The sequence below is a fragment of the Equus asinus genome, chromosome 8 (genome assembly GCF_041296235.1).
Source record: "Equus asinus isolate D_3611 breed Donkey chromosome 8, EquAss-T2T_v2, whole genome shotgun sequence".
Classification (NCBI taxonomy): domain Eukaryota; kingdom Metazoa; phylum Chordata; class Mammalia; order Perissodactyla; family Equidae; genus Equus; species Equus asinus.
This window is the reverse complement of record NC_091797.1, coordinates 78,825,878-78,851,423: the sequence shown is the minus strand read 5'-3', so window position 1 is coordinate 78,851,423 and position 25,546 is coordinate 78,825,878. Positions and strand designations below refer to the sequence as shown.

At 37.8% G+C, this 25,546-nt stretch overlaps 1 protein-coding gene across 10 annotated transcripts in view; it reads left to right on the top strand.

The window, feature by feature from the left end:
• The window catches only part of HECTD4 (HECT domain E3 ubiquitin protein ligase 4), a 186,251-nt gene that overhangs the window by 77,401 nt on the left and 83,304 nt on the right, over nucleotides 1–25,546 (top strand). For 7 of the 10 annotated variants that reach the window (XM_044775849.2, XM_070516099.1, XM_070516097.1 and 4 more), the window contains exons 8-20: nucleotides 1,551–1,743; nucleotides 4,884–5,042; nucleotides 10,302–10,415; nucleotides 11,157–11,297; nucleotides 15,216–15,448; nucleotides 15,822–15,967; nucleotides 17,291–17,361; nucleotides 17,983–18,088; nucleotides 18,686–18,806; nucleotides 19,492–19,620; nucleotides 21,569–21,693; nucleotides 23,238–23,391; nucleotides 23,909–24,009. In XM_044775849.2, coding sequence (XP_044631784.2) covers nucleotides 1,551–1,743; nucleotides 4,884–5,042; nucleotides 10,302–10,415; nucleotides 11,157–11,297; nucleotides 15,216–15,448; nucleotides 15,822–15,967; nucleotides 17,291–17,361; nucleotides 17,983–18,088; nucleotides 18,686–18,806; nucleotides 19,492–19,620; nucleotides 21,569–21,693; nucleotides 23,238–23,391; nucleotides 23,909–24,009 — 1,793 coding nt within the window. The remainder of the gene's footprint in view (nucleotides 1–1,550; nucleotides 1,744–4,883; nucleotides 5,043–10,301; nucleotides 10,416–11,156; nucleotides 11,298–15,215; nucleotides 15,449–15,821; nucleotides 15,968–17,290; nucleotides 17,362–17,982; nucleotides 18,089–18,685; nucleotides 18,807–19,491; nucleotides 19,621–21,568; nucleotides 21,694–23,237; nucleotides 23,392–23,908; nucleotides 24,010–25,546) is intronic. The other 3 variants (XM_070516101.1, XM_070516100.1, XM_070516096.1) reach the window with 1 other exon arrangement.

The following is a 25,546-nucleotide window of genomic DNA, read 5'->3' as shown; positions in this document are numbered from 1 at the left end:
TTACTGGCTGTGCTTCTGAATTTGCTTGTTTTCTCTTGCTGCTTCTCTGTTACCAACCTCCCACTTTGGACTCCTTCTTTGCTTTAATTTGCTTCTGTGAGCCTTGCCACTTTGCTCTCCTATTCCCTCTTATCTCTCTACCCCATAGCTTCAGGCCAGTCCTGCCCATCTTTGCTGGTGACACTAGTTTCTGAGACTCCAGCCAGATCCAGGAGCCTGGGTCTGGAAGGGGCAGTGGGATGCAGAGACTGCATGAGATATATTTGAGACATTTGACAGTTAGTGGAAGTGGAGAAAAGGGGTGGTATTTCAATGGGCCACCAACGTTTTGTTTAAGATCTCAAAGACCTGTGAATATTTGAAACCAAGGAGAAGGAAGTTAATAGAGAGGGAGGCATTGACGGTGAAGGGACAGAAGGGAATTAACTAAGGGAGCAGTTAGAGAGGAGGCAAAAGTGGAAGAGTTAACCTTAAATAACAAGAGGTGAAGTGTTTCTTCCTCTGAGCTAAGAGGAAAGGAAGAATAAATGAGGCTGGATACAAAGATTCTTGAGTTGGAAGAAAGATGAGTGGGAGCAGCTTATGGTAAGTGGTCTGGATCTTTTTAGCAATAAAGAAAGCCAGGGGTCTGCTTAAAGTCAAACTCCAAATTGGTGAAGGAATTTTGGAATCAGCACTCCAGAAATTTTGCTGGGGCATAATCAAGTGATGAGTGAAGAACTGCTAACCACCAAGGATCCAGTTGAAGCCAACATGTATTTTTAGCAGACAAAGTCTGCCTTTCGGCAGGATTGTTCTGCCAATACCTAAGCAGCTGGGGCTGATGTTAACTGCTGTTAATATGCAGTTTGGATTTTAGCTACTAATTATATTTCAAGAAGATATTATCCTCATAGTCGTATTTAATAGTAAATCAAAAACTGATTGATTTGTTTTCTTCTCATCTTACTTGTACCTGTCAGAAGCTTGTTAATTACTGAGAACTGCCTATGGAATTCAATATAATGAATTTTAATCAACAGCTTTTCGTAGAACCTCATTACTTTTAGAATCTGGGCTATTATAAAAAATGAAAGCTCTCAGGGGCTGGCCCCATGGCCGAATGGTTAAAGTTCTGTACGCTCTGCTTTGGCGGCACAGGTTCGTGGGTCCTGATCCCAGGTGTGGACCTACTCTACCTGTCAGCCATGCTGTGGAGGCATCCCATGTACAAAAAATAGAGGAAGGCTGGCAAAGATGTTAGCTCAGGGCTAATCTTCCTCAAGAAAAAAAAAAAAAGAGGAAGATTGGCAACAGATGTTACCTCAGGGTGAATCTTCCTCATCAAAAAGAAAAACCAAAAAGAAAGAAAGCTCTCAAACATAGTGTAACCTTTCTCTTGTCGTCAGTAGTTTCTATAGTATACTGAAGTTTTGAGGTTTACATCTACTCAGGTGCAGTTTTTGAAATACATTTGGACAACCAGATTACAATAATATAATTCTCAAGTGGAAATTTGCTAACTAAATGGAAACATAGCATTTAAGGGCCTTTTTTTCTTTAAATATTAGGTTGAAGATGGTGTATTTGTAGCCAATCCACTTCAGGAACGCACAATTCTAATGAGAAAAGAGGGCGAGTCTGCAAAAAGCATTAATGAGATGCTTCTGAGCAGACTTTCACGCTACAGAGCCTCCCCATCTGCAACGCTGGCCGCCCTTACTGGCTCCACCATCTCCAACACGCTGAAAGAGGACCAAGCAGGTATGCTGCCCTTTGTTTACCGTATCTCTTTACCTGTATAGCTCCATTCAGCTATATTTTTTTAAGACAGTTTTAGGTTCACAGCAAAATTGAGAGGAAAGTACAGAGATTTCCCACAGATCTCTTGCCCCGACACATGCGTAGCCTCTCCCCTTGTCAGCATTCCCCACCAGATCGTATGTTAGTTACAATGATGAACCTGCATTGACACATCATTATCACCCAAAGTCCATAGTTTACCTTAGGGTTCACCCTTGGTGTTGTACATTCTATGGTTTTGGATAAATGCATAATGACAGATGTCCATCATTATGATGTCATACAGAGTAGTTTCACTGCCCTAAAAATCCTGTGTGCTCCGCCTATTCATCCCCCTAGCCCCACCTCCTGGCGACCACTGATCTCTTTATTGTCTTCATAGTTTTCCCTTTCTCAGAACATCGTGTAGCTGGAATCGTACAGTATGTAGCCTTTTCAGATTGGCTTCTTTCACTTCATTATAAGCGTTTCAGTTTCCGCCACGTCTTTTCATGGCTTGACACATTCAGCTTGTAATTGGTGAGAGCCGCCTGTGGGATTCAGGCAGCACTTCTTATTGAGCCTACAGTGTGCCAGGCAAAGCACTGTGCTTTACATAGTTCCGTCTTTCTATCTCCTTCCAGTCATTGTCTGTTTTCTTATTCCAAGTTAATCTATGTTGTTGGCTATGGACATGAAGTAGCACGAATCTGTAATAACTTAAAACAGCTTTGTCTTTAACTGTAAATACCTTATCATTGTTGGTAGTGTAAATTAATTGATTCCATGCTTAGCATATACTTTATGAACGTAAAAAGGTCATATTTAGCATCATCTTGACTAATTACAATCTTGACCCAGCAAGTAAGAGACAAACCTTCCATAACAGAGGTTGCTTTTTCTAGAATTTGGCGTTTAGTGTTTGTGCTTTAATCTTTTAAATCAAGTAATACATTTACAGAGTTTGAAAGTGAAAACAATACAAAAGTATATGCAGACAAATCTTCCTCCCACATCTTGGTGTATTCTATATTTTCCCCCCACCCTGCCCCCTGTAGGTAACTATATTTATTAGTTTTTATTTATCCTCACAGAATTCTTTATGCAAATACGATTAAAGACAAATTTATGTGTTCTTCTTTTCCTCCTTTTCTTAATAAAAGGTTGCACACTAAATACACCGTTCTGCACTATTACAGCACGAGTTCTTAATTGGGATAAACCTTTAAAGGGTTCATAAACATGCTCCCCCAAAGTTTTAAATAACATCATATGTGTAGCATCATAATTTTCATCAGATTTTCCAGGTCATCTGTGACTTAAAATGGTTAAGAATATTATTCTTCAAGAGTTTACAGATTAGATACCAACTACTTGAATTTGTAGCAAATCATGAACTGTAGTAAAAGATAAGGCTAGAAAAAGATGCCATATATAGAAAAATGTATCTGAATTCATATATGTTTAATGAATTTAATGCAGTTTTAGGCTTTAATCCTTTTATATATTGAAATGTTAGGATGAGAAAATATTAGTGATTAATTCATTATGAGACCATCAAAGTAAATACTTATTAGTCCATATTAGAGTGTAAGGATAGTATTTTACTTCCACAAGTCTCTATTGTATTAAATATAAGTGAGGAAATTATTAATAGTTGTTATAATTTGGGTCTGTGGATAATTTGAGTTATAGGAAATACTTTGTAAAGACAGTCCTTTTTTATCCAAAAAAACGTTTTTCCTGACAAGCTGAAGGCTTGATCTGGGTTTGTCCCTTGGGAGAAGATTGACTCTTAACGCTGAACAATAGAAATACTAAAAGAATGTTTGTTGGATAAGAAAATATGGGCTAAATCAGAAAAAACTGAGAAGACAAGGGCATATTTAGAATGCTGTGAAAACTGGTATCAGTATTCCAAACATGTGACCCCATTGTTCTTTTGTATACATTCTCTATGTATTCGTGTAACATGATGTTGTTACACAACGTTCACCAGTTTAGGCTAAGTGAACTTTTGACAGCTCAACATTCAGAAGGCCTAGAACTTTTTATTTTGTGATAAATTAATACCTATTACCATGTTAGTAAGAGTATGTCTATTAAAAACATTGTGGTGATAATGTTATGCTCACAAAATTGCTAATTTTCCACTCATTGCCCCTTTTGAGTTTCTTACCTGTGGAAATTTATGCTCCTGACTTATGTCCTGAATGAAGAATCTACTTGTTGGGAGCTTGGAATTTTAAAAGGTGGAGCATTTTAGAAGCACAAGCATTCAAAATAAATATCAGACAGATTAGATTTCGCTTTTCTCATTTTTCCAATTGAAACCATCTGAAGACGATTTTATGTCTATCTGGGAAGCTTTGTTTTGTACCCTGACAGCTTCCTAGGTGAGCGCTCTGGTTGAATTTCCATCGTCAGTCCTAACTAGGCTAATATGTAGAAGGTCCTTGAGTTCACTCTTCGTTTGCAGATCTGCCAGTGAGTAAGGGAGGTCAAAGTACATTTTATACCTCTTGATTAGAAGCAATAATTATTTTCTTTATGATAGTTTATATCACTGGCCCAAAAAAAAGATAAAAATATATAACAGGTTATCATAAATCATGCAGATATAATATTTTGTGATAGATATTGTGAAAGTTTTTGTTAACTTGTTATAGATTGAAATTTCTGGCTGATTTCATGTTCAGAGCTATTTGTAATGAATGTAATATCACAAACCTGTTAAGAATTTGTTCTGTATAAAATGAAAAGATCTCTATAGGAGCACAGTTTCCTGGGGGAAACATAAACAGTGGGATTCTTATTTTATTTTGAGATTTAGTCTATGGAAAGCTTCATTCTTTTGAAAGAATTTTTGGAGACATAAAGGCATATTGAATATTGTGAACATATTTGAGAAATGTTCAGATTATGTAAGAGGAGGCTTGGGGTCAGGCTTTTGAGCCAGAAGATCATTATTTTTTTCTTAGCTTCTTCTTGCTCTGTTTTCCGCATCTTGACATGTCATTTTTTGAATTTGGCGCCCCCCTATTATACTCTAATTTGTGTTGCTAATCACATTAATCTATGTGTCAAATATTTCTACTCACCGTTTTCATTCCTTTCACCAGCAAATACTAGCTGTGGACTACCTCTAAAAATGCTTCGGAAGACGCCCATATACACCTGTGGCACATACTTGGTGATGCTGGTCCCACCTCCAGGGGGATCGGGCAGCTCTGCTACCCGCTCTCTTTTTGGTGGAACAAGTGGTTTGTCATCGTTAAAAAGTAAGTTAAATTTGTGACACTTTTCCCAGTTTGTCTCCAACTTTGAAATTTAAGGCTTTTCTATTAATAACTTTAAATCTGCTCTGTTAAACAGTAGTTTACAATAGATTTCTGATAACAATAAAAAACTGTTATCAATATAGTTACAGGCTAGGAGGAATTGAAAATAGAATTTGCATAGATATATTAGTATCCTTTTGAAAACTGTCGTCTTACAAAATTACTAGAAATAATGAGTTCAGGAAAATTTTAGGAAATAAACTAATCTATTGTCGCATTATTTACTGGTGACATAGCAAGAACTCTACCCACTGTGACAGAATTCCAAAGCTATTAAAATAAGTATGTGAAACACATCCATTTTAGGACACATACAAAAATGTTAAGCAGAAGCTGTATAGTACAGAAGAAACATATGCAAACATTAATGTTAAGTATACATATATCTTTATGGAAGAGGGAGGCACACTGTAGTAAGTGAAGCAGCATGGCTTTGCTTTCAGAATGGACAATTAGTCAAATGCAGTAAAACAGAATCAAAAAATGTTTCTTTCACATGGGCGTTTGCTGGCTTTATTACCTTGAGGACATCATTTACCCCTCTGAGCCTTAATTTTCCCACTTGTAAAAAATAAAAGGATAATAGTATCTCACACCATTGTTTGGTGACCCTATACACTAAAGTATGTTAAAGTATTTCTAAAAAACAAAAATGAAAAAACCAGAAATGTTCTTTTTATATAGGGTAACAATTTTTTTTGCATTCTTTTTTTTTTTTCTTTTTTAAGATTGGCCCTGAGCTTGCATCTGTTGCCAGTCTTTTTTTTAATTCTTCTCCCTGAGTCCCCTCAGTACATAGTTGTATATTTCAGTTGTGGGTCCTTCTAGTTGAGCCATGTGGGACGCCGCCTCAGCGTGGCCTGATGAGCAGTGCCATGTCTGCGCCCAGGATCCAGACCGGCGAAACCCTGGGCTGCTGAAGTGGAGTGTGCAAACTTAACCACTTGGTAACAGAGCTGGCATTTTTTGTTTCCATGAAATTTGTTTAGGCACATAAAGTTAAAATGTTTTAAAATCAGTTTACTTGTTTTTATTTCCCAGTATTTCGCGTTCTGTCCTCTTAAAATAATTTGCTTACAGTAATTCCGTTAAAGGATTATATTTTACATTTATATTTTTAAAAAAGTATTTCTTACTCTAACTTAAGCTTGCAGATATAAATTTAACCTCAGCAGTTTAAACAAAATCATTTATCTAATATCAGCTTAGCCTATAGGCCATTTTGAGTAGTTGCGTATGTTTGGAGATATTTATAAATAACCACTTCAGAACACTTTTGCCTTTAAAATCAGATTGGTTGGACTTTTTCTCAACAGCTTGTTTTCTCTGCTTATTCATGTGAACAGGATGTCCCCTTTACTCCTTGGGTAAATGATATAAATTTATTATTAGTCTCTTTTTTTTAAATAACAGCTTTATTGAGATATAACTTTCATACCATAAAATTCACCCCTTTAAAGTATACAGTCCACTGGTTTTAAAGTACATTCACAGAGTTGTGCAACCATTACCACTATCTAATTCCAGAACATTTCCATCACTCCAAAAAGAAACCCCAAACCCATTAGTAGTAACTCCCCATTTTTCCACTGGCCCCAGCCCCTGGCATCTACCAGTCTTTCTGTCTGGGTTTACCTATTCTTTCTGTCTGGACTTACCTATTCTGGACTTTTCATTTATATAGAATTATATAATATATGCCCATTTGTGTCTGGCTTATTTATTTATTTATCAGATCATAGTGGTTTATCACTGTCTAATTTCAGGTATACATTGTTATATATCAGTTTCTATATAGACTGCATAATACTCACCACCAAGTCTAGTTTTTATCTGTCACCATACATGTGTGTCCCTTTACCCTTTCACCCCCCGCCCCCGTCCCTCTGGTAACCACTAATCTGTTCTCTTTATCTATGTGTTTGTTTATCTTCCACATATGAGTGAAATCATATGGTGTTTGTCATTCTCTGTTGGGCTCATTTTGCTTAACATGATACCCTCAAGATCCATCCATGTTGTTGCAAATGGGATGATTTTGTCTTTTTTTATGGCTGAGTAGTATTCCATTGTGTATATATATACACACCACATCTTCTTTATCCATTCATCAGTTGATGGGCACTTAGGTTTCTTCCATGTCTTAGCTTATTGTGGATAATGCTGCAGTGAACATAGGGGTGCATAAATCTCTTTGAATTGTTGATTTCAAGTTCTTTGGATAAATACCCAGTAGTAGGATAGCTGGGTCATATGTTATTTCTATTTTTAATTTTTTGAGAAATCTCCTTTCTGTTTTCCATAATGGTTGCACCAGTTTGCATTCCCACCAGCAGTGTATGAAGGTTCCCTTTTCTCCACATCCTTTCCAACACTTATTATTTCTTGCTAAGTATAGCCATTCTGACAGAGGTAAGGTGAAATCTCATTGTAGTTTTGATTTGCATTTCCCTAATAATTAGTGGCATTGAACGTCTTTTCATGTGCCTGTTGGCCATCTGTATATCTTCTTTGGAAAAATTTCTGTTCAGATCCTCTTTTTTTTTAAGATTGGTACCTGAGCTAACATCTGTTGCCAGTCTTCTTTTTTCTTCTTCTTCTTCTTCTTCTTCTCCCCAAATGCCCCCCTCTCCCCGCGACCCATCTCCCCCACCTCCTCCCAGTATATAGTTGTATGTTAGTTGTGAGAGCCTCTGGTTGTACTATGTGGGATGCCACCCCAGCATGGCCTGATGAGCCGTGCCATGTCCGCGCCCAGGATCCGAACCAGCGAAACCTTTGGCCTCCAAAGCAGAGCACGTGAACTTAACCACTAGGCCCCGGGGCTGGCTCCTCTGTCCATTTTTTGATTGGGTTGTTTGACTTTTTGTTGTTGAGTTGTATGAGTTCTTTATATATTTTGGAAGTTAACCCCTTGTCAGATAGATGATTTGCAAATATTTTCTCTCAGTTGGTGGGTTTTTTCCTTTTGTTGATGGTTTCCTTTGCCTTACAGAAGCTTTTTAGTCTGATGTAGTCCCATTTGTTTATTTTTTCTTTTGTTTTCCTTGCCTGAGTAGACTTGGTATTCGAAAAGATGCTGCTAAGACCCATGTGAGAGTATACTGCATTTGTTTTCTTCTAGGAGTTTTATGGTTTCAGGTCTTACATTGAAGTCTAATCCATTTGGAATTAATTTTTGTGTATGATGTAAGATAATGGTCTACTTTCATTCTTTTGCATATGGCTGTCCAGTTTTCCCTGTGACTGGCTTTTTTTTTGTCCTTGACAATATTTTCAAGGTTCATTCCATGTTGTAACATGAATTACTACTTCTTTTTATGGCTGAATCATATTCCATTGTATGGATATACTCCATTTTGTTTATCCATTCATCAATTGATGGACATTTGAGTTGTTTCTGCTTTTTGGCTAGTTTGAGTAATGCTGCTGTGAACATTTGTGTACAAGTTTTTGCGTGGACATGTTTCCTTGTCTCTTAGGTTTATATGTAGAAGTAGAATTCTGGATCAGATGGTAACTTTGTGTTTACCCTTTGGAGGGACTGCCAAACTGTTTTCCAAAGTGGCTGTTCCATTTTAAATTCTCATCAGCAAGGTATAATGGTTCCAGTTTCTCCACCTCCTCACCAACATTTGTTAATGTCTGTTTTTTTGATTATAGCCATCCTAGTGGGTATGAAGTGGTATACCATTGTGGTTTTGATTTGCGTTTCCCTGATGACTAATGATTTTGAACATATTTTCATGTGCTTATTGGCCATTTATGTATCTTCTTTGGAAAAATATCTACTCAAATCCTTTGTCCATTTTTAAATTGAGGTCTTTTTTTGACCGTTAGTCTTATTTAACTCTTTTTAGTCTCCTTGGCGTGGCTTTTTCACTCAATTGAAATTGACCCCACTTGATTAAAGCAGGCCTTCACTGTTTCATTTTTTCATGAGGGTGTAGCTTACAAAGTAATTCCATTTTAGACCAAGAAATCAGTAAGTGCTTAAATTCCTTCTGTGTCCTGTTCCATATCGGTCACTGTAGGGGCTACTCAGTAAGTGGAGAAAGTGGTGCTTGCCTTCAGGAGCTCAGAGTCTGGATGGGAGAAATGATGTAGGTATGTGAAACAACTAGAAAATAATATATTATGCTGTATCACTGCCTGACCAATGTGGAGCATTTGTAAGTGCTGCAGAATCAGAGAAAGAAAGGGTCATTGTGGAGTAGGGTGGAAGGGAGAGATACGTGAGGTCTTGAGTTTAAGTCATGAAAAACAGGTATTATTCATATAAGCAGCCAAGTGAGGGAAAGGCATAGGCATGGTAAACACAGTGAAAAAGATGGGAAAGGTTATTTCGTTGGTGTTGCAGGATGGAACAGTAGAAAATAGAAAAGAAACAAAGAGTACACTTTAGGTTATAGCTCAAGTCAGGCATGATGAGCATCTGGACTTCTAGAGTGATGAGAAAAAAAGAATAAAAGAAAAAAGAAGACTTGAGAGGCACAGTGCTAGAATTTCATGTTTGAAAGTGGGGAAGGAAAAAATAATATCAATAATAGCAGCTAGTACATAAATGCTGGTGTAGATCCTTGACATATTTTAACTTATTTAGTCTTGACAATAATTATATAAGGCAGGTACTTTTATTATCTCCACTTTAGACATGAGGAAACAGAGGTTGGGTAAATTTCCCAGAGTCACAGAGCTGGAGTTCAACCCAGAAACCTAAAGCCCGTGCTTGTCATCATTAGACTATCCTGTGTTAAGAGCAAAGGCCTAAGTGTCCCCAAGTTTTAGAGCCAGTGCTTACAAGGACACCAAATGAGCTGTGTTAGAATATCCACCGACCTCCACTGAGCACCGATTATAATAATCTGAAGTATTTCTTGTAAATGTTGTCACCTTTTGATCTTAGTGACCATAACCCCTCTTGCAGTTACCCTTTTGATAATCTAGATTGAAAAAACCTCTATGTAAAAGTTGCTATTTTGAAAACACTTTCAAAAATATGGTTCACTATTTAGGAAGATATTTTGTGACAGTTTTCTTTTTGTGGTCTTATGTATATATTCTGTCTCCTCATTGTTACTGCTGATGGACAACAAAAAAAAAGGTGTGATTTTTATGAAAGTCTTGCTAAGAGCCTTTGAAAGGTAGGCTAACCATCATCTTGAGGCCTATTAAACAGCTTAATGTTTGTTTCCGAAGTCCTAGCCTCTAGCTTGGTGTATAATATTTCGGATGGTCAGTTCACAAGTCGTGCCGATCTCATAGATGCTGCTGGAAGTTCACTGGGACGTGGTGCTCTTGTGCCAGGATTGGGTAAGAAATAAAATGCCCACATTTCCTTGGAAAAGTCAAAGTTTTAGCAATTTCTGTCAAAAAATCTTGCCACTTCCCTGTGGTATTCTAGTTTCCTTGAAAGAAATAATTTTTTTATGTTACTGTTTAATTTTGAGAATTAATGTAAGAAATTGCCGTATGTGAAATTCCTCTGCATAAATTGCTATTGAGGGTACTGTCCATTAGGTTGTGTGATGATGCCTATAACAAATTCTTCTAAAAGTTCATGCCATAAAAAGGTTTATTTCCTGTAAAGAATTGGTATCCTTCTTATTGTTAGAAAATGAGCACTGTGTGTCATATTGGATATTTTCTTTGCCTTGGCTCCTGGGAAGCTCATATCTAAGTTTTGGGCTCAGTTGCTAAGGCTTTTATTGTGTGTTAATGTTAATTAGTCCTATCGTATTTGAGTCTTCATGTAAGCCACTTAAATCTTTTTTGGAATTAAAAAGGTCACATATAAGTCAGTTATTAAGAACTGTGTATTGCATGAGACTTATTCCATTCTTACATAGTAGTTAAGCAAAGTAAAAATTGAATCCTGCCTTCTTGCTGAGCCCCCATCTAATGCTTCTCCAGGTAAAATATATGGGAATAGAGTTGTGGATTGTCAGCACTGGGGGGAATCCTTGCTCTTCCATTCTTTAGCAGTGCTTATGAGAAATATGTATACAGACAGATGACAACATGACAGTTGAATAAAGCATGCTCTTTTTCCAGGTGCCTGTTATGATACAGTGAACAACATGCTGTGGACATGCTCGAATGACTATATTGATCAGTGGTGTAATCCTGGGAATCAGGCCTTCCATTATGTCTGTCAGAGACTTGGAGTCAGCCACATCATCACTGAGCCCAAAGGTGAGGTGCACTCATAGTCTTGCAGGAAGAGATTTCTCCCCATGAAATATGAGAGAGTACAGCAATTAGTAAGTGGGAATGTAGCCCAAGCAATAAAATATGTCAACAGCCTTCCCTCTTTGAACTTAGAAACCTAAAATCCTTGTTACCTGATTGGTTTATGATTAAGTAAATAGTGTGTAAATAATAGAACTTATGAGGTGATTCATAGATGTTTTTAAAGTAAAATTGTTCTCTGCCTTCTGAAATTGTCAGAACTCTGGTGCAAAGATTGATTCTTTATTTGTACTGGCATGGGATTATGTGTTGTTACAATGTTTTACATTGATAAGCATTTATCTATACACAAATTTATAGTTAGAATTACCAATAAAGGACCTTTCTGTTTCTTAATATTAAGGTTCTTAACTATTAAGTTATTATTAACTTAAAATCTCATGGCTTCAAAGTCAGCTATAGTGGTATGGATGAGTGAGTAGTTCAGCAAATCCTTTCTCCATAAAGCAATGATGAAATGGACAAAATTATCAAAAACAAGTATTTCTAGGCTGTAGTAATTGACCAAAGGCATAAACCAAATTGAGAAGTGGGTGTTCAGAAAAAACCACAGCACTTTGGATAAGAACAGTGGAAGTCTATGGTGTTCTTAGCTGAGGGTGCTCCTGTCTCCTACCTCAAGCTCAGTCAGTGCAGTAGTCTCACCAGGGTGGGGCAGATCATGTAAACCAGCAGCTTTGCTGCCGGAGGGGATTGACTTGATTTGGAACAGAGTGTGGAAAAAACTCATGCCCAGCAGCAATATCAGTAACAGTAGTGGTCTTGGTGACAAACAGAGAAGACCAGTGGCTTAGCTAGTCTGAGGTTGTGGTTCCTGGTTAGAGCAAGCGGTCAACCAGCAGACTAGCTAGAAATTTACTAGTGAGATGTGGGTAGTAAGAAGGCTCTAGAGGGCTTTGATAAGCTCCCCACACATCTGCATAGAAGAAGCTGGAGAGGGCTCAATCTGTTCACACAGGCCTGGCTGCAGATAAGTCTGCATACACACACAGAGATATGAGAGGACTCTGCAGAAAGGGAAGGCCAGGGCAGAGTTTAAAACGGCCTGAACTTTGATGTGCTCTTCCCAAAACACACAGATCCATCCACAGGAGAAGTCTTATTGGCTCAAGGTGTTTGAGCACAACCTCTGACCCAGACAGGGTGACCCCTAGGAAGGCAAGCTTAAAAATGAAAACAAGAATAAAAATAAACAAATGAAAAGTAAAAATTAAATACAAACAAGAATTTAAAAAAACAAACTGAGCAGAGAAATCAGTAGCTGCACATTGCAGGTGAAACTCAGATGTTAGACTTAGCAGATGAAGACTTTAAAGCAACCTTTATAAATATATTCAGTGAACTAAAGGAAACCACGTTTAAAAGATTAAAGGAAAGTATGATGACTATGATTAAACAAATAGAGAATTTCAACAAATAAATTATTTTTTTAAAAAAGGGCCAATTGGAAATTCTGGATTTGAAAAGTTCAATGACTGAAAAGAAAAAAAAAATCATTAGAATGGCTCAGCAACAGCTTTGAGATGATGGGAGATATAATCAGCAAACTTGGACATAGATGGGGAGAGTTGTTGTATTTGATAAACAGAAAAAGACACTGTTGAGGAGTACTGGTCAGGTATTTTGTAGAATGTTCCTCAGTTCAGGTTCGTCTCATGCTTTTTGTTTTAAACTGAGGTTATAAATTTTGGGGAAGAATACTGCAGAGGTAAAGTGCTTTTCTCATTACATCATGCCAGGGTACATGATGTCAACAAGATTTATTACTAGTTATGTTAAAAAACTGATGTTTTGGTTTAAATGCCAACTTTCTTCACTGTGGAATTACTCCTTTTCTTTTTCAATACTCTATTTGTTAGAGACAAGTCATTAAGCCCACACTCATGGGGAGGGGAATTAAGCTCCACCTCCTGGAAGGAAAAGCATCAGAGAATTTGTGGACATATGTTAATTACCACAGTAATTAATAAATATTTTTTTGGAGGTGATACTTTGAAGCTGTGCAATTATCCATTCAGATTTTCTATTTTTTCTTGAGTTAGTTTTGGTAACTTATGTCTTTCTAGAAATTTGTGCATTTCATCTAAGTTTCCTTATTTGTTAGCATAAAGTTGCTCATAGTATTTCCTTATAGTTAGTTTGATTGTTATAGGGTCGGTAGTAATTTCTCTGCTTTCATGCTTGATTTTGGTATTTGTGTAAATTTACTAAAAATCATTGAACTGTGCACTTACTGTGGGTAAATTTTATGGTATGTAAATTATATCTTGATAAAATTATTAAAGAAAAACAGCAAAAAGAAGAAAAGTCAACTATATATTAGTGACTCCCTAATTATCTCCAAACCTCTTGCCTGAACTCCAGACTATGTGTTTGCCTCCACTTGGATATCTAATAGGCATCTTCAACTTAACATGTCAAAAATAAACTCCTTGTTTCTCCCTGTCTTCAAATCTATACCTACTGAGTGCTGCATATTTCCAGTGTATGGATCACTATGCTTTCATATGCTCAGACCAAAAAATTGGGGTTATCTATGACTCTCTTTCTCTCACACCCCACATCCGAATGGACATCATCAATTCTGTCAGCTCCCACCTTCAAAACACATCCCAAATCCAACCCTTCCCCACAACATACGCTGCTACAACTCTAGTCCAGGCCGGCGTCGTCTTCGCCTGGATTTTGTAGTAGCCCCTCACTTGGCTTCCCCCTTCCTCTGGAGCTGCCCTTCTCCACATCTCCAAGCAGCAGCCAGAGCCTTTTCCATTCTCGGTAGGCAGATCTGCAACTCCTCTGCTCAGACATCTCCACTGGCTTCCCATCCAACTCAGCATAAAAATCAAAGACCTCATTTCTTTAGGTAGGTCCCAAAGCTCTTTCAAAATGTCTTTGTTGAAGATGAACAGTATTGACCTGAATTCTATTGTTGTAAGACCAAGGACTCAAAAGGCGCAGAAGAGAGTGGGACCTAGCCTGGCCCTAGGGTTAATACTCAATTGAAAAGTTTAGTTTTGGTCAAGTTTACCTTCTCTTCGGTTGTCCATGAATCCTTTCCTCATAGTTCCCAGCACCTACAAGCCTTTTGCAGCTCTAAGGTTCCCCAACCCGGGCCTGCCTCTCCAAGATTACCTACTTTCCTGTTCTTTTTCAGCTAATTTAAAGAAAAAAGCAATCTTTTTTTGGTACTTGGCCTATTTAGATTATTTTCACCTCCATTCCCTGAATGCCGGTACCCATCCATCAGGCATTTATTATTATATAGGAGGACGCTTGTTAACCTTCACAAGGTTGCACTGATGGCTTCCTAGGCTGTGGTGACTAAATGAGATAGAAATGTTGAGGTACTACGGGAGGAGATATTTCTGGACCAGGGTTGGGGTGGGGTTCTACCATAGAGGAGCCGTAGAAAATGGAGAGATTGTACTAGAATGGTAGCCAGCTCTGAGCTGAGATGGCCTGAATTCAAATCCCGGCTCTACCACTTAGTAGCTGTGTGTCCTAGGGTGAGTTAGTTACTTAACCTCTCTGCCTCTTGATTTACTCCTTTCCAAAACAAGGCTGAAATAGTCTAAGTTTATGATGATTTTGTAAGGTAATGCATGTAAAGCATTCAGCCCATTGTCCAGCATATAGAAAGGGCTCAAGAAGCAGTAGCTACTTATGCTCTAAAAAAACAGAAATGCCCAAGTGTTTTCACGACAGCACCCTGTGGCAGGGAAGAGTTCTCTAGCAGTGGTGAAAGTGATAGAGCCAAAATACTCTCTAGTGTGCATGCACCTTTTATAAGTCAGAAGTCTGTTCCTTGGGGACCACCCACAGAGATGTCTTTCCTCACTGAGTTTCCTTTTCATCTTCTAGAAGAGGCTATAACCACGAATGAGGTTATAAACCAATTATTGCACCACGTTGGTGCGATGTGCATACACCAACTCAATCTTCTTGCTACCAATCCCAATCTTCCAATCACAAGTGTCTTGGGCAAGCAGCATCCGATTGAAGCACACCACCTTAGCAGTATTTGTGACATTATGGAGAAGGCCATGGTTAATGGAGATACCTGTATTATACGCTGCATTCTCGTTGTCTTTCAGGTAAATGCACTGTTTTGAGATAAATAATAGAGAAACAGAAACACAAACCTTGGCTTCAGCCAGCTAATTTCTACTAGAAGAAAAATTTAATGACATTCCTGTTTTGCATCTTACCACATTCTAATCCTGTCATGAGAATTACCGTCATATTCATTGCACTTCAGTTAATGGAGTATTGCTATATGTAGCTCATTGTAATTAATGTATGTAAAATATTTACTATAATTATACTATTACACAATAGAAGAGATTGTGCTTAAAAATCCACCTGGGTATCTATTCATAAGAATATCCACCATGTACTTTCTTCATAGCGATAATTTTATCTCCAGTGGAATTAGCATTTTTAGATATACTCCTTATGTTTCTGTAGGTGGTGTTTAAATTTTTCTTCAGCCCACAAACTGAAAGAAATCGAGACATCATTCGACGGTCGGGATTGCTTCTTTGGCAGTTGTTGATGGCACCAAAAGATCAAATTTGCCCTGAAATTCAGAAGGAAGTCTGCCTTGCCATCAGGTAATCAGCAAATGATTTTCTTAGTGCTTTCTGCAAAATACTTCTGCACTGTATTGTAATCTTCTCTGTAAGCTAGTAGCATAGTTGTCTCTTACCCCATCGCACAGTCAGGACTCATGCATAGAGGTTAATTTAACTGGAGAGGGGTTTGTGGCCCCGCTCCCAAAGGACCCAAACCATCTGTATACCTACATTCCTCATCTCACCTTTTGGATTTGAAATAAGCTCTTGAAGTGGCTATTTTGGTGGTTTGCAAGTAGATATCCTTCTCATTTGGGAGACAGTGTGGCAGTCTGGCTAAGAAGCAGGCTTTGGCAGCAGGCAGATCTGGGTTCTAGTCTTTGCCACTTACTAGCTGTGACCTTGGTTTGAGGCTTCCATTTCCTCAGCTGTAAAATGGGCATAAAAATAGTACCAACTTTATAGATTTGTGAGATTTTAGTAAGGCCTGATGAAAAGTAATGCTCGATGTGTTAGCCTTTTAAAATCCGCTTTAAACTTGTTACATAAGAGGACAGAAATTATGGGCCATTTTCTATTTATTGTCATTTAACCTATCAATATATTTTTTAATGCAATGAACTTTTATCCAGGAATATAGCCTTAATGTGACCAAGTATGATTTAGTGACCAAGACAGGACTGAGTGCTTGGTCTGGGAGAATCGTTATGACGGGGTGAGCACAGAGGGAGGGGAATCTTTTTCCTTCCTTAATAGATTATGCTTTGGGTTCCTTTCTGTTGAGAGCATTAAGGTAATAAGTAAAATCTAGTGCCATAAGGAACCTTCTAGGGGTGATGGGTATGGTCACTATCTTGATTGTGACGATGCTTTCATGGGTGTATATGTATGTCAAAACTTATCAAATTGTGCATTTTAAATATGTGCACTTGATGTTAAGCCTCATAAAAAAGAAAAAAAATTCTGGCATCACTTGCAATGTTATTCTTCCCTTTTGGAAAAGCTGAGAATTAAAAATTGCCCTTCTCAAATGATTTTTTGGGCACAGTCTGCGTATTTGGCTGGCTTGACTACATTGACTTTTTAGAGCTCAATTCTCTTTAACCAATTCTGCATCTAGCCTCAGGTAAGTTATCATTTTAGTAATTCACAGATATGAGAAGGAGAGGGATAGCTTTTATCAGGGAGGTAATTGACCTATATCGCAAATTTAGGTTCAACTGGTTTTTTAGTGATGAAACTTACCTCAGAGTTTTATGTAATCAAACTGGCATCTTTAATTAAAAAAAAGTTTAAATATTTAGAGCTTGGATTTTTCCAGAACATTTGCTTAAAAGCTTTTTGACTTTTCTGTCATTTCAGCTCTGGTTTAAATATCTTGTACCCAGGTGAAACTGAAATCAATAACTTACTTAAGCTGGTCTTAACAGAAGGTGAGAATTATCCTTTAATTATCCTTGAGCAACCATCCTTTTTTTTGTCCCTAAGCACACAACCTGATATTAAGATAATAGATATTTCTTTTCTTTGTGTTTGTTAGTTTGTGTTATTTTTAAAATGTATCTGCACATATGCCAACGCTTTAGCCAGACTGAAAGCAGAAATCATGTTTTATGTATCTTCAAGCTTTATAATCTGTTTTCTATCCCTACAACTAGCATAATGTACCTGATTGTAGATGTTTGAAGAATGTTAAAGATAACAATCTCTTGGTGATTTCTGAGCCATTTTTTTCACACATTAAAACTAAACTTTTAAAGTTAACCTAAACAACAACAACAAAATTCACCGAGTCAAAGACATTCTGCATTTATAAGCAACATTAAGCAACTAGAAATCACACTTTATGATTTATCAAGAGGGTAAACTACACTTAAATCAGGATGTTTTGGTTAAAAAAGTGTGATTGGTTGTGAGTATCTTTGCTTGTGTAAGTACGTATGCCTAATGCCCCTAGATTGTTGACAGTCTGCTTATTTAAAAACTTCTTTTGATAGCATCCATTTTCTAAGTGTACTTACCAGGGTAGTTTATGGAGCTTTGTTCTGTGTTAGGAGAGAGAAACAGCGGCCTCTCCCAGCTGCGGGACGTGATCCTAACCAATTTAGCGGAACAGCTCCAAAACAACCGATTTGGCAGCGAGGAGGATGACCATTACAGGTGACACCAGTTATATTACTCACTGCTGGCCTTTTCTTTGTGTTCTTCTAAGTAATTAATTTACATTTAAATGTGTTTTATCAACTTTAGTATCTTTTAATATCCAATATGATAATTAGCATGTGAAGCCTAAACTGTGGATCAGTTGAAAGATAATAAATCCCACAGTTGCTCTAAGAAATGGTAATAGCATGTTTCCATTTTATCAGTAAAGTAACTTGGGCCTGGAGAATGGGTACTTAGCAAAAATAATAGATAGATTTTATTCAAAAAATCTTGGTGGAGGGTGTCATCCAAATTGCTGGTCTGTGAGAGAGGGTGGGAGTGTGGTTAGAGCTAGTGAGGGGAGGAAGGGGTTGGTTTCTTTGCTATTTATAAAATACTTAAGACTGTGTACTTGGGTACCATTTTTTTTCTGTAAGTTTGATTTAGATAATACACCTAGTTATTAGCATCATTGCTGAGTAAGATGATTTACTTACAGAACCAATTAATTTTATATCTTCTTTTTGTCATCTTGTGCCAATTGTATAAAATTTATCCTCTTATTAACAAACCATCAATATCTTATTGTTACATTTTCCCTGCATTTTCAAGACTAAACGATGAGCTTTTACACTACATTCTGAAGATTGTTGTACGAGAATCCTGTATCTTAATCACCAAGTGCCAAACTGTCTCTAAAGATGATTTTCAAAAACTCCTTTCAACCGTACCTGTAAGTAAAAATGTGTTTAATGAAAGAAAAATTATATCGTGTCCCTCTTTTCGCTTTCCTGTGTTGAGGTGTGTATGTGTACAGACAGACACACGCTTTACAAGGAGAGACTTAATTGATGAAAGTCGACGGATAGCTGTGCTTGTCCTAAAAATGTAGAACTAGACGCATCCATTTGGAGTACTTTCTCCAGAGGCTTTATTCCTCCTGCTTAAATGCTTTGATGAAATAAATTATTTAGCTGAATTTAGATGTGTTCATTTTGCTTAAAATAGTGAGGATTTCCCCCCCATTAATTTTTAATTTAACATTGTTTTCTAAACCTTCGCTGTTTCACGGAGACTGATAAGAACCAAAAGATTGTTTTAAGGGTTTGGGTAGAGTCTTCTCTAATGGAGATGCATGTGAGGGGAAGAGGGTGGGGAAGAATTAGGAGGCAAAAATTGAAGTAAGTATCTGAGTGATTAGTAAGAATTCTGTAGCAGAAGACAGAAAGTTATGGTAAATGTGTCAAATTATATATCAAAAGCCACGTGGAAATAAGTCACCAGAGAAACTAACTTGATCTGTTTTGTGTACTTTCTCTTTTGCTTCCCTTGTCAAAATCTTTTAAAAACATGAGGCTTACATGACCCCTTCTTTCAGTCTGGTTTAGATCATTTAAATGCCCTTATTTGTATTAAAGGCTGCATCCTCCTGCTTGCGCTATCTGATGGCAGTCCAGAACCACCTTCTCAGTAACACTATTTTGATTAAACCTGATGAGAATGATGACAGTGACAACTCCTTGCAGGGAGAGACATTGAAGGTACAGGTAAACACCAAGCTTTATTCTAACGATGCTTTCTACCCAGTGTGTAAAGCACAGCTTTTAATTGGCTAAATTTCTCTGTGTTATGGTGTCAAATTTCACCATGTGGCTTATATTTTTGTGAGATGTAATATTAGGTCACTCATTTCATAGAATTTTATGTCACTGCACAGTGGTTACCATATTTGTGACACTCTCATAATGTGTCATCCATGTGCTCCTGTCAATCTTTTTGTGCCTCTGTTTATTTTCATCTTTTTTTAAAGACTACAAAATATGGCACTTACAAGTGATCTCATTCACACCTGAAAGTTATATAGATAGATAGATAGATAGGTAAATAAATCTGGGAGCATAACATTTTGAACAATTTTGACAATTTGGCTGGTTTATTATATTCTCTTGATTCAAATAACTTTAAAAAGGTGATAATTTCCTCACAATCTTTATATTGAATAATTTAATTTCTAAACCTGTAGTTCATTTTCTGTAACTATTTTTAAGTTAGCTTCTGTGTAAACTCAGTTTGTTCTCACATGGCAATTTATAGCAATCCAAAGATTTTTTTTATAGCAGTGGTTGTTATAATTTTGACAGATGCTCAAGGCTGTTGTTTGCATTGTTCTTCAGAATTTCATCTTTGTGGGAGAATTAGAGAAATCAGTAGGAACTTGATTCTTCCTTAAAATGTTGACTAAAACACACTGAAAAATTAACCAAGGAAGCCATAGTAGAAGATAAAAGCCATTATGGTTTGCCCTCTTCTTACTCCTTTATGCATATATGCTGTATAAATCATACACCTGCTAGTTCATATTTATGAGTTTATCTCATTATCAGTTTTTAAGCAGGCAAAAATGCATGAATTAATCATTTAAATTGCTGATACTATTTATTAACTTCTCTTGTCTTAGTCTCCTAACCAGTAAAAAGGGACGATAGCACCTCCCTTGTATGGTTGCTGTGAGGACTAGAGACGAGGCATGTAAATTACCCAGCACTTTGCTCTGCAGGGTGTGCAGTCAGTAGATTCCGGCTGGTATGATTACTGTGACTTAAACCATGATTTATCTCCTCTAGTCAGTTCAGAATTCTTTTTCTCTTAATGATAAAAATATCTTAACAATACCAAAAAAAGACCCCAGAACATTCCAACAGTGCAAACCAGTGTTTTCTGTTTGAAAGGCTAAATTTGATAAATTCTGAATTAACTCATGGAAAGAAATACTCTTGGTAAAGGTAGAATAGGCTGGGTTGTCATATATTTCTGGGAAAAATTAAAAACAAATTTGACCTAAAGCGTTAGCTTGGTTATATTTTTTTTAATAGAAAATATTAGTAAACTAAACATTTCCGTGATCTTAACTAGTGTTTCTTAACATATTATTTAATATTTGTACATCCATGAACTCTCTAGTAATTATTTTTAATGTTTATTATCCTATAACTGCCTGCTACTTTAATTGAATTTTTTAACTTGCCTGTTTTCAAGTGTAATGATTTAAAACTTTAAGTAAAAAGGTCACTTGTACTGTTTCAGAATGTTGTGTTTTCGTCTCATTTTGTTTACCACCTATACATGCACCTTTACTGTTCTGTTTTTCTCTTTAGCTATCCTCATCCCACCCAAGGCCATCTTCCACCTGGACAGTTTCTGGGCTGGCCACTGGGAGCTCTCCTGTGCTGGCGGGGATGGGAGAAATGCCTTTTCTCCTAGGGACTCAGTGTGCTCCCTGTGAAATACTGCGTATTTCTGTCAGCACTCCAGGCCTTAGCCTCCCAAATCAAATTGCTATTTGCCATCCTAGCAGAACTTACTGCTTTGGGCTTATTCTGGCCACCTCATTATTTAATTTGGAAATACGTCATTAAATACGTCATTTCATGTTGTCGTTGTGAGTCTCTGTTCATCACAAAGCTTAAAAATAATATTATGATATCTTCTACCTAGGAGCTAAAGGTCAGTATTTTGGCTCTTGCCACCCAAATCCTGACTGGATGTGATGAAGTGTTGGAAATGCTACAGCAGGTCACAACTGCCCTCATAAATAGTGACATAGCTGACCGTGAGCAGAGGTGAGGAAATGGCTTGTGAACTGTGTGACCTGCTGCCCTTCAAGAAGAAGAATTTGCTTATAAAAGCGAAATCTTTTAGAACATCAAATGTTCATTGAATATAGAGAGATTTTTGTGAGAATAGATTGAAACAGCAAGTGTTTCAAAGCCAAGTGCAATCGTACTCCTTAGTGGTGCTTTTAAGGGTAGCAGGGTTGTGGTGGACGGCATCCTCTCTGACATTTGGGTCTTCTGCCATCATCACTCCCCAATTGGCCTTTCCTTCAATTATCCAGCTCGGTACCACGTACATGTAGTTTCCTCATGGTAAGTACTTTAGGGAGGTGGAAGTGACTTATTGATAGAGATAAGTAACTGCCGTGCAGAAGATGACACTGACATGATATCTCAAGATCGTATTGTAATTTTACTTGTCCATATATAGGAGTGACCTATACAGAGGGTAAACTTCTCTTTCCCAGTAATAAAGCTCTTTCTCAGTCCTCTCCATTAAAATTCCTGCTATGGTTTGCTGTTGGAGATGAGTTTCATACTGTGTTTGTTGATGATTTTCATGTTAGAGCTACTGATCTAAAACAATCCTGAAGTGTAATTTTTCCTCCAGTAACCCTGTCTGTCCCCATGTCCCTGTTTCTTGCCCACTCCTAGAGACAGGTGGGCAGGTTGGAACTGAGAACAATATAATCCAGATAGCCGTTGCCTTGGGGCTTGTTTAGACATGTAGAGTCCGCTGCTGGCACATGGTTTAGACTAACCCTGGGGAGGAGGTACAGTCTGAGAGCCTGGGAGATGCGAGGTCTGTTTCTGGTTCTAACCCCAATATCATAAGTAGTCGTAGAGAATTTATATAACCCACATCTTTTTTTGTCTGAGTCACATACATTAATTCTTCCAGCAGAAGACTGGGATATTAAGAATGTGATTTTAAGTAGTCATTTCACAATATGTACATATAGCAAATCATTATGGTGTATGCCTTCAATTTATACAATATTATTTGTCAATTATATGTCAGTAAAGTGTGGAGGGGAGGGAAGAATTTGATTTCAAAGACAAATTAAAAATCTGTCTGCCTCTGTCCCCGACATGAGCCACTTTCTCTAGGCCAGAAGTGGGCGTCACTGCCATGGGCAGGCGAATCGTTGTGTGGCCATTCTCTTTCTCCCTACCTAAGACTCAGTGCAGCACAGTGACCTGTAGCCCAGAGCCAAGGAAACTTTGCAAGTTGTAACTACCTGGAGTAACTTTTTGCATTTTAGAACCCATTTATACAGGGCTTCAAAGGTGCTACGAAGAGCACCACGTAAACTCTTTTTGGCAAAATCACAGGTTGAAGGGGAAATCTATTACTAGATTTCTATTCTCTCCTCCTCCCTCAGTGGTGGAAGGTGGGAAATTTGTGGACTGAATTGCTGTAGCCCTAAGTGCTTAACTAGTTCAAGGAGATGCAGTTTAAGAGGATTTGTCAGATAAAGATGACGTTAGTCGCTTCTTCACATGATTGGGGATTGCTTAAGCTGTGTGTTTTCTTAAACTTTTTGTAGGTTAAAAGGCTTGGAACAAGTTACTAAGGCTACTATGCTTGGTCACCTTCTTCCAGTGTTACTGACCTCCCTGATGCACCCAAATTTACAGACTCTGACCATGGCCGATGCCCTGATGCCTCAGCTAGTGCAGCTGGTCCTCTATACCAGTCAGGTATGATCCATGGTGAGCCAAAGTGAACGGCCCTTGGGGCAGCCCACTTCACACTGCGGCTGTGTGCGTTCACTGAAGGCAGAAGAAACGGAGCCATGTCTTCAGAAGACAGGGGAGATAACAATGGAATGAAGAAAAATACTGTCATAAAAATAAACTGAAATATTAAGGGGAAACATTTTTTGTTTGACAGAATTACTTCCTGCAATCTTTTAGTAAGTGTTTGTTGCCAGTCAGCTGTAAAAATGCTCATCTACAACGCTGCTGAGTTCCTATCATTATATGTAGTCTCCTGAGTCCTTGCTGGCTATTAGTAACTAATATAAATGATATGTTCCGTTCCAGGCTTAAATAAAATGATGTTAAGATGTATAAGTAGAAAAGCATTTCTTAGTGAAGAAGGGCAGACTAGGATTGTAAAAAGATAGTTTAAGTGAGAATTCTAAGTTTGGCTCTAGTACCATCTGGATAACTGACAGTAAGCACTTTAAGGCATGATGGTGGTTTTGTGTTTCAGACGGCTTTGCTGCTTAAAACCCAGTGTCCAGTTTTTGCTGAAGTGGGCTGTTCCCCATGTGGTGCATCGGACCAGAAGGGCAGGCTCTTCCCTGATGAGAGGTGAGGGACGCTGCTTTCCTTCGGGAGGCCCTGTCTTGTTTTCTTCTGTGAAAGCCTAGTGCTTCTTTTACAGGGGTTGTTAGGAAGGTTTATCTAACTGGGAAAAGAAAGAGACTTCAGGGCCAAAATTTTGTGTGCAAAACACAAAAATTCACACACAGCTTTGTGAATTTATAGGAAGAAGTTAAAATAAATTTCCCCATCAAGAAACAAGTTCAAAATTGACAAATTCTCATATACTAATGATGAGGATGTAATAATATAAAATATTATGACTTTGGCAAACAATGTGACATTTTCTTAAAAAGTTAAACATAGATCTACCATATAACCCAGGTATTTTCACAAGAGAAAGGAAAGCGTAAATTCTTACAAAGACTTGTGTATGAAGGTTCATAACGGCTTTAGTTAGAATAGCCTGAACAAGAAACCACCCAAATGTCCATCAACAGATGAAGAGATTAGCTCACTGTGGTCTATCCATACAATGCAATAAAAAGAAATGGACCATTGATAGATGCGAAAACATGAGTAAATCTTAGAATACTTATGCTGCGAGAAAGAAGCCAGACCCCCTAAAAAAGTACATACTGTGATTCTATTTGTATCAAACTCTAGAAAATGCAAACTAATTTCTAGTGACAGAAAGCAAACAAGTAATCATCTGAATTACCAAAAGGAAGGAGGAAGCGTCATAGATCAATACATGTGGCCAAACATACCAAGTTGTACACTTTAAATATGTGCAGTTTGCTTTATGTCGATCACATCTCACTAAAGCTGTCTTTGAACCCAGTGATCAGAAAGGAGGGACTTGGGGCTGTCCCCGTGGCCGAGTGGTCAAGTTCACGCGCTCCGCTGCAGGCGGCCCAGTGTTTCGTTGGTTCGAATCCTGGGCGCGGACATGGCGCTGCTCATCAAACTGCACTGAGGCAGCATCCCACATGCCACAACTAGAAGGACCCACAACGAAGAATATACAACTATGTACCGGGGGAGCTTTGGGGAGAAAAAGGAAAAAAATAAAATCTTTTTAAAAAAAAAAGAAAGGAAGGACTTCCCAGGTTCTCTAGCAGGGCTCACCAGTGGGGCGTTGTGCAGTGACGAACATTTGTATCTGTGTTGTCCAGTACTGTCGGCCGCAACACGTGCTGTTATTGAGCACCTGCAGCGTGGCGAATGTGACCAAGGAACTGGAGTTTAAGTTGTATTTAATTTAGATTCAACTTAAATGGCCACATTTGACTAAGTAGTTAACCATGTTGGGCAGTACCGTTCAGAAAGAGTGTAAGAGAATTCCACAACAGCATTTAGGTTGTAGGAGTTTGTATTCCCCAACCTTGGGCTGTGAAGTTCTTGAGAGTTCAATTGCAGTAGATAAGAGGACTTCAGAGGCACTTTTCTTTACTAAAAATTACGGGAAAAAGTAGTCACGTAGACTCATGGAGTTTTCAAGAATTGGCATTTAGATACCAATAAAAAGAACCTTTACAGGACACTAATCCTGTGGGCTTCGGAAGGTGGTCAGTTTTTAAGG